We start from the raw sequence: 13,383 nt of genomic DNA on the forward strand, positions 1-13,383 counted from the left end.
AGGACACATATGTAATATCTTAATCAATAAAAAATATATATAGAAAAAAAAATTAAGAGGTTGAGCCAGGATTAAATAATGAGATAATATAGAGCAATTAGATTATCCTCTGATACACAATGAGTACTCAATAATGGTAAATGTTTTAAAAGTTCATAATCTATGCATAAACCATTGTCACAGACAATGTGGTGAAGGCCTGAGGGGGCAAGGGTAGGATGGAGGAGGGTCAATGGGGGAAAAAAGGGAACATCTGTAATACTTTCAACAATAATAAATTTAAAAATAAACTTCATTATCCAACAAACTAAGGTATATGCTTTTCAAAGAAACCTTAGTATATTTTAAAAATATATATATATATTTTTATTGATTTCAGAGAGATAAGGGGAGGGAGAGATAGAAGCATCAACGATGAGAGAGAATCATCGATCAGCTGCCCCCTGCACGCCCCCTACTGGGAATTGAGCCCGCAACCCGGGCATGTGCCTGTCTTAAGGAACTGTGTTCATAAGTCCATGCTCAACCACTGAGCCACACTGGAATGGCAAAACTACAGTATCTTTATTTTGTATTATCTTCTTTTTATTATAGTTTTTTAAATTTCCTAATATAATCTTCCTACTTATGGAAATGTTAGAAATTCTCCTATAATGGATATATAGATTCAATAAATCCCTATCAAAATCTAAGCAGTCTACTGCTTTTTTTTTTTTTTTTTTTTCCAGAAATTGACAGCTGATTCTTCAAATTTATATAGAAACACAAACAAACCAGAATGGCCAAAATAATTTTTAAAAAGAATATAGTTGGGCCCTGACCCGTTTGGCTCAGTGGATACAGCGTCAGCCTGTGGACTGAAGGGTCCCAGGTTCGATTCTGGTCAAGGGCATGTACCTTAGTTGCGGGCACATTCCCACTAGGAGGTGTGCATGAGGCAGCTGATCGATGTTTCTCTCTCATCAATGTTTCTAACTCTCTATCCCTCTCCCTTCCTCTGTAAAAAAAATCAATAAAATATATTAAAAAAGAAAAAAAAAGAATATAGTTGTGACTGGCTAGTGTGGCTCAGTAGTTGAGCACTGAATCAAGAGGTCACGGGTTCAATTCCTGGTCAGGGTACATGCCCAGGTTGCAGGTTCAATACCCAGTGTGGGGCATGCAAGAAACAGCCAACAAATGCTTTTCTCTCATTGATGTTTCTCTCTCTCTTTCCCCCTCCCTTCAAAAGAAGGCCATAACAAGAGACAAAGAAGGTCACCATGTAATACTAAAAGGATAAGTTCAACAAGAGGACATAACCTTGTAAACATATATGCACCAAACATTGGAGCACCTTAATATATAAAGAAAATATTGGCAGACATTGAGGGAGAGATTGACAGCTATACAGTCATAGTAGGGGATTTTAACACTCCACTGACATCAATAGCTAGATCTTCCAGATAAAAAGTGAACAAAGCGACTCACCGCCCTGTCTCATTGCATCAACAGGGTGTCATCCCACAGCATGACAGGAAGGAGTCTGCTTAGTGGGGACCCTAACCTGCCACACCCCATCAGTATGGTTCCCGGGGCTGAGAAGAGCAGGAACCTGCCCTGGTGGTGGACCTGGTGAACATGGACTGAACAGCAGCCTCCTGATCACCACATCCTCTGTCCGAGGAACAGCAGCTGTGTGTGAAGCCTCCCCCCACCAGCCAGAGGAGCCACCACAACTGTGAACAGCACCCACCAGAAGAGCTGCTACCAACTGAGGAGCAGCTGCTACCACAACTGCCCAAGGAGCAACCGCAGCCCGAGGAGCCACTGCCACCCAAGGGGCAGCCACTGAACGACTCAACATCTAGATATGGTGGTACAATCAAACATCGGTAGACAAAGAGACTCCCAAAGGAAAGAAAAGGAGGACTCGCCAGAAAAGCAGCTAAGTGATACAGAGGCATGCAACATGACAGAAAAAGAATTCAGATTAAAGGTCCTAGAGGGCATAAACTGGATGGAGGAAAAAATCAACAACTTATGCAAGAAGCAAGAAGAAACACATGAAAAAAATCAATAAATTATGTAAGAACCAAGAAGAAATGAAGAGTAATATAGCTGTAATAAAAAAAAAAAAAAACATGGAAAGTTTCAACAGTAGACTAGGAGAAGCGGAGGACCGAATTAGCGAATTAGAAGACAGGGAAACAAAACACACCCAAACTGAACAGCAATTGGAGAAAAAAATTAAAAGACAGGAGGAGAGCCTAAGGGAGCTATGGGACATCATGAAACGAAACAACATACGAATAATAGGGGTGCCAGAACAACAGAACTAGGAACAAGGGTTAGAAAACCTATTTGAAGAAATAATATCAGAAAACTTCCCAGAGGTGGGGAGAAAAAAAAATCACACAAGCACACACAGTCCCAAACAAGGTAAACCCGAAAAGACACCCACCAAGACACATTATAATTACCACAGCAAATGTTCAGGACAAAGAGAGAATCTTAAAGGCTGCAAGAGAGAGACGGAAAGTTACATTCAAGGGATCTCCCATTAGATTATCAAATGATTTCTCAACAGTAACACATCAGGCCAGAAAAGAATGGACAGAAATTTACAAAGTGATGCAAAGCATAGGACTGAACCCAAGAATAATCTATCCAGCAAGGCTATCATTCAAAATTGAAGGGGAAATAAGAAGCTTCACAGACAAAAAGAGGCTAAGGGAGTTTATCACCACCAAGCCAGCAATGCAAGAAATGCTAAAGGGACTAGTGTAAAAAGAAGAAATAAAAAGCTCAGAAAGAACACAGCCACACAAAAAAAGAAATGGCTACAAACAAGTACCTTTCAATAATAACTTTAAACGTAAACGGACTAAATGCTCCAACCAAAACACATCAAGTGGCTGAATGGATAAAAAAACATGACCGATACATTTGCTGTCTACATGACCCACCTCAGAAGAAGGGATTCACACAGACTGAAAGTGAAGGGATGGAAAAATATCTTTCAGGCAAATGGAAATGAAAAATAAGCTGGGGTAGCAATACTTATTTTGTCTTCGGAAAAAATAGACCTCAAAGTAAAGGCCATAACAAGAGATAAGGAAGGCCACTTCATAATACTAAAGGGATCAATACAACAAGATATAACCCTGATAAACATATATGCACCCAATGCAGGAGCACCCACATACATAAAAAAACTCCTGGAAGATATCAAAGGAGAGATCAACAACAATATAATTGTAGTAGGGGACTTTAATACACCACTGACATTACTGGATAAATCCTCTAGACAAACAATCAGCAAAGAAACAGCAATCCTAAATGACCACTACAATAGATGGACTTAATTGACATCTTCAGAACACTTCACCTCAAAGCCACGGAATACAGATTCTTCTCAAGGGCTCATGGGACATATTCAAAAATAGACCACATATTGGGTCACAAACAAAGTCTCCCCAAATTCAAGAAGATTGAAATCATACCAAGCATCTTCTCAGACCACGATGGCATATTAGAAATAAACTACAATAAAAACAACCCAAAATACTCAAACACTTGGAAGCTGAATAGCATGTTATTAAATATTGATTGGGTTACCAATGAGATCTAAGAAGAAATTAAAAACATCCTGGAAATTAATGACAATGAAAAGACAACAATCCAAAACCTGTGGGACACAATGAAAGCAATCCTGAGAGGGAAGTTTATAGTTCTACAGGCCTATCTCAAAAAACAAGAAAAAATGACAGTAAATCATCTAACTCTACAACTCAAAGAATTAGAAAGAGAGCAACAAGAAAAGCCCAGAGTGAGCAGAGGAAGGAGATAATAAAGATTAGAGCAGAAATAAATGACATAGAGACCAAAAAAACAATACATAAAATCAATGAAACCAAGAGCTGGTTCTTTGAAAGGATAAACAAGATTGATGAACCTCTAGCCAGACTCACCAAGAAGCAAAGAGAGAGGACCCAAATAAAATCAGAAATGATAGAGGCGAAATAACAATAGACCCCACAGAAATACAAATGATTGTTAAACAATACTATGGACAACTCTACTCCAACAAATTAGACAACCTGGAGAAAATGGACATAGTCCTAAAAAACACAACATTCCAAAACTCAATCAGGAAGAATCTAAAAATCTCAACAGGCCAATAACTATGGAAGAAATTGAAGCAGTCATCTTCCAGCAAACAAAAGCCCAGGACCAGACGGCTTCCCAGGGGAGTTTTACCAAACATTCAAGGAAGAACTAAAACCTATCCTCCTCAGACTACTACAAAAAATCCAAGAGGAAGGAACACTTCCAAGCTCATTCTATGAAGCCAGCATCACCCTAATACAAAACCAGATAAAGACAATATAATGAAGGAGAATTACAGGCCAATATCCCTCATGAACATAGATGCCAAAATCCTCAACAAAATCTTAGCATATCGGATCCAGCAGTACATCAGAAAGATCAGACACCATGGCCAAGTAGGATTTCTCCCAGGGATGCAGGGATGGTACAATATCCAAAAATCAATGAACGTGATACATCACATAAACAAATCGAAAGAAAAAAACCAAATAGTCATATCAAATGATGCAGAAAAAGCATTTGACAAAATCCAACACCCATTTTTGATAAAAACTCTCAGCAAGGTGGGAATTGAAGGATCATACCTCAACATAATAAAAGCCATATATGACAAACCCACAGCCAACATCATACTCAATGGACAAAAACTAACACCATTTCCCCTAAGAACAGGAACAAGACAGGGATGCCTCCTCTCACCACTCCTGTTCAACATAGTACTGGAAGTGTTAGCCATTGCAATTAGGCAAGAAGAAGAAATAAAAGGCATCCAAATTGGAAAAGAAGTAGTAAAACTGTCCTTATTTGCAGATGACATGATATTATACATAAAAAACCCTAAAGACTCCATCAAAAACCTATTAGACTTAATAAATGAATTTGGCAATGTAGCAGGATACAAAATTAACGCCAAGAAATCTATGGCATTTCTATACACCAATAGTGAACTTACAGAAAAAGACATTAAAAAAACAACCCCATTTACCATCGCACCAAAAAAATTAAGCTACCTAGGAATAAACTTAACTAAGGAGGTAAAAGACCTCTACTCAGAAAACTACAGGACATTGAAAAAAGAGATAGAGGAAGACATAAACAGATGGAAGAACATACCATGTTCATGGATTGGTAGAATCAACATCATTAAAATGTCCATACTACCCAAAGCAATCTATAAATTCAATGCACTTCCCATTAAAATACCAACGGCATATTTCACAGGCCTAGAATGAACAATCCAAAAATTCATCTGGAATAAAAAAAGGCCCCAAATAGCTGCAGTGATCCTGAGAAAGAACAAAGTAGGTGGGATCTCAATACCAGATATCAAGCTGTATTACAAAGCCACTGTTCTCAAAACTGCCTGGTACTGGCACGAGAACAGACATATAGATCAATGGAATAGAATAGAGAGCCCAGAAATCGGCCCGAACCAATATGCTCAATTAATATTTGACAAAAGAGGCAAGAACATACAATGGAGTCAAGACAGTCTCTTCAATAAATGGTGTTGGGAAAATTGGATGGATACATGCAAGAAAATGAAACTAGACCACTAACTTACACCAGACACAAAAATAAACTCAAAATGGATAAAGGACTTCAATGTACGATGGGAAACCATAAAAATACTAGAAGAATCCAAAGGCAACAAAATCTCAGACATATGCCGAAGCAATTTCTTCACCGATACAGCTCCTAGGGCATTGGAAACTAAAGAGAAAATGAACAAATGGGACTACATCAAAATAAAAAGCTTTTGCACAGCAAAAGAAACCATCAACAAAACAACAAGAAAGCCCACTGGGTGGGAAAACATATTTGCCAATGTTATATCTGATAAGGGCCTAATCTCCAAAATTTATAGGGAACTCATACAACTTAACAAAAGGAAGATAAACAATCCAATCAAAAAATGGGCAAAGGATCTAAATAGACACCTTTCAAAAGAGGACATTCAGAAAGCCAAGAGACATATGAAAACATGCTCAAAGTCACTAATTATCCAAGAGATGCAAATCAAAACAACAATGAGGTACCATCTCACACCTGTCAGACTGGCTATCATCAACAAATCAACAGACGACCAGTGCTAGAGAGGATGTTGAGAAAAAGGAACACTCATGCACTGCTGGTGGGAATGCAGACTGGTGCAGCCACTATGGAAGACAGTATGGAGTTTCCTCAAAAAACTAAAAATGGAACTCCCATTTGACCCTGTGATCTCACTTCTAGGAATATATTCCAAGAAACCAGAAACACCAATCAGAAAGGATATATGCACCCCTATGTCATAGCAGCACAATTCACCATAGCTAAGATCTGGAAACAGCCTAAGTGCCCATCAGTAGATGAATGGATTAGAAAACTGTGGTACATCTACAGGATGGAATACTATGCCGCTGTAAAAAAGAAGGAACTCTTCCCATTTGCAATGGCATGGATGGAACTAGAGAGCATTATGCTAAATGAAATAAGCTAGTCAATGAAGGAAAAACACCACATGATCTCACTCACTCATGGATAATAAAGACCATTATAAACTTATGAACAAAAATAGATACAGAGGCAGAGCTGCCTCAAACTGTCAAACTATAGCGGGAAAGCCGGGGAGGGTTGAGGGGCAGGGGGGAGGGGGGGATAAGAGATCAACCGAAGGACTTATATGCATGCATATAAGCATAACCAATGGACATAAGACACTGGGGGGTAGGGGAGGTCGGGAGATTGTTAAGGGCGGGAAAAAAAGGAGGCATATGTAATACTTTGTAATATTTCAAGCAATAAAACAATTAAAAAAAAACAAAAAAACATTTTGCCCTAGCTGGTTTGGCTCAGTGGATACAGCCATCAGCCTGAGGACTAAAGGGTCCCGGGTTCTATTCCAGTCAAGGACATATGCCTTGTTTGCGGGCTCCATCCCCAGTAGAGGGCATGCAGAAGGCAGCCAATCGATGATTCTCATCATTGATGTTTCTTTTTTTTTCTTTTTTTAAAATATATTTTATTGAGTTTTTACAGAGAAGAAGGGAGAGAGACAGAGAGTCAGAAACATCGATGAGAGAGAAACATTGATCAGTTGCCTCCTGCACACCATCCACTGGGGATGTGCCCGCACCCAGGCACATGCCCTTGACCGGAATCGAACCTGGGACCTTTCAGTCCGCAGGCCGACGCTCTATCCACTGAGTCAAATCGGTATCGGCATCATCATTGATGTTTCTATCTCTCCCTTTCCCTTCCTCTCTGAAATCAATAAAAATATATTAAAATAAATAAATAAATAAATAAATACCTTTTTTATCAGCAAAAAAAATTAAAAAGTGAACAAGGCAATAGTAACCTTAAATGACACACTGGGTCAGATGGGTTTAATTTATATTTACGGAACATTACATCCCAAAGCAGCAGAATATACATTCTACTCAAATGCACATGGGACATTCTCAAAGATAAACAAACAAACAAACAAAAATAAACCACATGCTAGGACACCAAATAAGTTTATAAATTCAAGAAGACTGAAATCACATAAAACATCTTCTCTGACCACAATGTTATAAAACTTGCTGTCAATTACAATAAAAAAAAAACACCTGAAAAACATTCAAATACATGGAGACTCATTGGTTGAGCATCAAGTTTGATTCTGGGTTGGGGCACACTGCCCAGGTTGCAAGCTCCGAACCCTGGAGGAGGGTGTGCATGGAGTGGCTAATCAAGATTCTCTCTCATCATTAATGTTTCTATCTCTCCCTCCCTCTCCATTCATCTCTGAAGTCATATATATATATATACACACACACACACACACACACACACACACACACACACACACACGTGTGTGTGTATATCCTATCTAATAATAGACAAACATGGTAATTAACCATACCTTCGCTACGCCCCCCCCCATTGGCTAATCAGCACGATATGCAAATTAACCCAACCAAGATGGCGCCCGGCAGCCATGCAGCTGAAGCAAGCAGGAAGCTTGTTTGCTCCAGTGATGGAGGAAGCCAAGGTTCCCCGCCTGCTGCAGCCTGGCTCTGAGCTCTGAAAGCAACAAAGTTTCAATTATAGAAGCTAAACAAACCCCAGATACCTGCTTTCAGCCAGCCGTGGCCACGGAGCTGGAGCCGGCTCTTAGCTCCAGTGACGGCAACAAAGTTTCCATTATAGAAGCTAAACAAACCCCAGATACCTGCTTTCAGCAGGCTGTGGCCTCAGAGCTGGAGGGAGCAGGAGTGGCTCTCAGCTCCAGTGACGGCAACCAAGTTTCAATTATAGAAGGTAAATAAATCCCAGAATTAAAAAAAAAAGAAAGAAAAAAAGGAGAGGCTGGGAGCTTCAGTCGCCGGCCAGCCTGAAAACGGCCCTCAGCCCCTCACCCAGACTGGCCAGGTACCCCAGTGGGGACCCCCACCCTAAAGGGGGTGTGGCCAGCCTGAAAACAGCCATCAGCCCCTCATCCAGTCTGGCCAGGAACCTAAGCGGGACCCCCACCCTGATCCGGGACACCCTTCAGGGCAAACCAGCCAGCCCCCACCCGTGCACCAGGCCTCTATCCTATATAGTAAAAGGGTAATATGCAAACTGACCCTAACAGCAGAACGACTGGGAATGACTGGTCACTATGACACACACTGACCACCAGGGGGCAGATGCTCAATGCGGGAGCTGCCCCCTGGTGGTCAGTGCGCTCCCACATGGGGGAGCTCTGCTCAGCCACAAGCCAGGCTGATGGCTGCCAGTACAGCGGTGGTGGCGGGAGCCTCTCCCGCCTCCTCAGCAGCACTGAGGATGTCCGACTGCAGCTTAGGTCTGCTCCCCGATTGCAAGTGGACATCCCCTGAGGGCTGCCGGGCTGCCAGAGGGATGTCTGACTGCCAGCTTAGGCCCGTTCCCCCCAGGGAGCGGGCCTAAGCCAGCAGGTGGTCATCCCCCGAGGGGTCCCAGACTGCGAGAGGGCACAGGCCGGGCTGAGGGACCCCCCCCTCCCCCGAGTGCACAAATTTTTGTGCAATGGGCCTCTAATACACACACACACACACACACGCCAACAAATTGGACAAGCTGGGCGAAATGGATGAAATCCTAGAAACATACAATCTTCTAAAACTGAAACAGGAAGAGTCAGAAAACCTTAATAGACTGATTACAACTAATGAAATTGAAGCAGTAATACCAGTAAACAAAGTCTTGGACTGGATGGTTCCACAGGTGACTTTTACCAAACATTTGGAGAACTAACACCTAGCCCAGTGGGTGTGGCTCAATGGCTGAGTGTCAACCTATGAACCAGGAGGTCACAGTTCAATTTCCAGCCAGGGCACATGCCTGGGTTGTGGGCTTGATCCCCAGTAGGGGGCATGCAGGAACCAGAGGATCGAGGATTCTCTCTCATCATTGATGTTTCTCTCTCTCCCTCCCCCTCCCCCTCCCTCTATGAAATCAATAAAAAAAATTTTTTTTTTAAAAAATCACTTTCTCAAATTATTCCAAAAAATTCAAAAGGAGGGAAGACTTCCAAGCTCTTTTATGAGGCCAGCATTATCCTAATTCCAAAACCAGATAAAGATACTACAAAGAAAGAAAACGATATAGCCAATATCCCTGATGAACACAGATGCTAAAATCCTAACAAAATATTAGCAAACCAGATCTAGCAATACATTAAAAGGATTATATACCATGACCAAATAGAATTTATTCTGGGGATGCAAGATTGGTATAATATTTACAAATCAATAAATGTGATACATCACATAAACAAAATGAAGGATAAAAATCATATGATCATATCATTAGATGCAGAAAAAGCATTTGATAAAATCCAGCAACCATTTTAATAAAAACTCTTAGCAAAGTGGTAATAGAGAGATTATACCTCAACATAATAAAGACCACCACATAGAACAAACCCAAAGCCTACATCTTACTCAATGGGCAAAATCTAAAAGCATTTCCCTTAAGATCAGGAACAAGACAGGGATGTCCACTTTCACCACTCTTATTCAACATCGCACTGGAAGTACTAGCCATAGCAGTCAGATGAGAAGAAATAAAAGGCACCCAAATTTGAAAGAAGAAAATAAAACTGTCATCATTTGCAGATGACATGATATTATACATAGAAAACCCTAAAGAGTCCACTAAAAAACTATAGATCTAATAAATGAATTTGGCAAGTAGCAAGATACAAATTAATATTCAAAAATCAGTGGCTTTTTTTTAGGATTAAAAGTAATAAAAATTTTTATTTTAAAAGGTAAAAATTTATACATCCTTATATAAAAGAAATAACATTTTACCAATGTAAACATCACAGAATTCAAATAACAGTTTGGATCTTCAAGATTGAAGTGTTGTATCCCATTAAGTAAAATGTGGTCAGTTTTAAAATAAAAATTCCTTCTCTGGATATCTTGTTCTCAATCAAGTCTTTCTTTATCACCATCATCTCACACAGTAGGATAGCTGGCCGTGGTGGCGATTCCACAGTAGTTGTTCCGGTCTTTGGCCATCTTTATGCAGCCACTTTTGCCCCAAGCTTCACCCCAGCTGTTTTTGACAATCCAATATTTATTGTTACTTGATTCTTCTTCTTCAAAGCCATAGCCAACCACCAGTATGCTATGATCTAGATCTACGCTGCTATAGTGCCGCTCATAATAAATGCCATCTTCACAGAACCAGAAGTTAAGATGGCTTGCATCTACAGCAACAGAGATGGGCCCCACGGTTGCCACTGCCTTCATGAGGGCACTCTCCTGCTCAGGGATGTCCACAAAGCCAGTGTCATTGGCAACAGAATCCTCGGACCTGTATTTGCAGGGTCCAACCTTTGCATGATATGGACAGGACTCCTCTGAGTCCAGGCATCCATTGGACTTAACATACTGAAAAGCATTATCCATTAGGCCACCATTGCAGCCCTCACTGCCTTGAGCCTGAGAGCAGTCCACAAGGTTCTGCTCACTCAATGAGATAAGTCTGCCAGTTTTCTGGAACATCTGTTCTTCAAGGGCAACAGTTGCACTTACTGCCCAACAAGAACCACAGTGACTCAGGGTCTTCATGGGAGTTACATAGCCTTCTTCTCTCCAATCCACAGTTGGGGGGATTTCAACAATGTATGGTTCCCAGAACACTCTCCTTTTCTTGTGCTTCTGATTTTGATGGCCATTCATCACCTACATCAGTGGTCGGCAAACTGCGGCTCGCTAGCCACATGTGACTCTTTGGCCCCTAGAGTGTGGCCACGAAGTTTCAATCGCACTGTACGTGTGCACCCACACGTGGTAGTTTGTGGAAGAGCCACACTCAAGGGGCCGCAGTTTGCCGACCACTGACCTACGTGAATTCTGGTCATGTCACCAAAAGCATTCATTGCCAAGGTGAAGCTCTGTCTCCCTAGGTTGTATTCCTGGTTGTGCAGGTCAATCATTTTCATATTCTTCTCCCACACTGTTCTCCTCCATTCTTCTTCATTCAAGCCATATACTGTGTTGCCTTCCACTAGTGCCATCGTGCCTCTAAACTTCCATCAAGTTTTGGAGAAGCTGAAGCTATTCCTAAGTAAAGGGCAATCAAGAAGAATGAAGGATGCATGTTTCAAAACCTTCGGGGGCATAGCCGAGCAGGCGCAGTTAGCACGTGCTGGTCCAGGATCTCCCATCAGTGGCATTTTTATACACCAATAATGAACTATCAGAAAGATATTAAGAAAACAATGCAACCCTAGCTGATTTGGCTCAGTGAATAGAGCGTCAGTCTGCGGACCTAGGTCCCAGGTTCGATTCCGGTCAAGGGCACATGCCCGGGTTGCTGGCTTGATCCCCAGTGGGGGACGTGCAGGAGGGAGTCAATCAATGATTCTCGCTCATCATTGATGTCTCTATCTCTCTTTCCCTCTCCCTTCCTCTCTGAAATTAAGAGATCTTTTTTTAAAAAATAAAGAAAACAATCCAATTTACTATTGCAACAACAAAAAAAGTAGGAATTTAACCAAGGAGATAAAAGACATATACTCGGAAAATTATAAGACACTGAAGAAAGAAACTGAAAAGGATACAAATAAATGGAAACATACACTGTGCTCATATATAGGAAAAATCAACATCATTAAAATGTCCATAATACCCTAAGCAATCTATAATTCAATGCAATCCCTATCAAAATACCAATAGCATTTTTCACAGAACCAGATAAATAATCCTAAAATTTAGATGGAACCACAAAAGATGGCAAATAATAGCCACAGCAATCTTGAGAAAGAAGAACAAGGTTGGAGGTATCATGAGACCTGATTGATATGAAACTATACTATAAGGCTCTAGTAATCAAAATAGCGTGGTAATGGTTTTAAAAACAGACACATAGATGAACGGAACAGAACAGAGCCCAGAAATAAACCCATACCTATATGGTCAATTAATATTTGACAAAGGAGGCAAGAACATACAATGGAGTAAAGACAGTTTCTTTAATAAATGGTTCTAAGGAAACTGAACAGATACATGCAAAAAAATCAAACTAGACCACCAACTTACACCATACACAAGAATAAACTCAAAATGGGTTAAAGACTTAAATATAAGTCACATGACCATAAAAATCCTAGAAAACATAGGCAGTAAAATTTCAGGCATTTCTTGTAGGAATATTTTTAAGTTCAGGAAAGGATGACTATGTATGATTGTTACACCATGGTAAATGTTATATGAGAAATTTGTAACTCCTACTGATTGCATTATTTACAAATATTTATATCTTATTTCTCCATGGGCGAGAGAAACAAAGGAAAAAAGAAACAAATGGGACTAAACTATAAAGCTTTTGCACAGCAAAAGAAACCAACAGCAAAATGAGAAGGGAACCCACTGAACAGAACATATTTGCCAATTATACTTCTGACAAGGGCTTAATTTTCCAAAATATATAAAGAACTTATACAACTCAACATCAAGACAAACAACCCAATTTAAAAATGGGCAAAGGACCTAAATAGAAACTTCTCCAGAGAACACACAGATGGCCAAGAGACATATGAAAAAAATGCTCAATGTGACTAATCATCAGAGAGATGCAAATTAAAACCACAATGAGATATCACCTCCCACCTGTCAGAATGGCTATCACTAATAAATAAACAAGTGCTGGCGAGGATGTGGATAAAGGGGAACCCTCATGCACTGCTGGTGGGAATGAAGACTGTAGCAGCCACTGTGGGAAACAAGTACTGGTATGTAGTTTCCTCAAAAAATTAAAAATGGGACTGCCGTTTGACTT

General features: G+C 40.5%; 2 protein-coding genes across 3 annotated transcripts in view; both read right to left on the reverse strand.

The window, feature by feature from the left end:
- Positions 1–13,383, reverse strand: part of INO80 (INO80 complex ATPase subunit) — a 165,639-nt gene that overhangs the window by 134,347 nt on the left and 17,909 nt on the right. The gene's annotated exons all lie outside the window — the stretch shown is intronic.
- Positions 10,323–11,415, reverse strand: LOC118650031 (cathepsin L2-like). Its single transcript, XM_036297771.1, has one exon. The coding sequence runs from the start codon at positions 11,280–11,282 to the stop codon at positions 10,554–10,556; it is 729 nt and encodes a 242-aa protein (XP_036153664.1). The 5' UTR covers positions 11,283–11,415; the 3' UTR covers positions 10,323–10,553.

This window comes from Myotis myotis, unplaced genomic scaffold (genome assembly GCF_014108235.1).
Source record: "Myotis myotis isolate mMyoMyo1 unplaced genomic scaffold, mMyoMyo1.p scaffold_m19_p_1, whole genome shotgun sequence".
NCBI lineage: Eukaryota > Metazoa > Chordata > Mammalia > Chiroptera > Vespertilionidae > Myotis > Myotis myotis.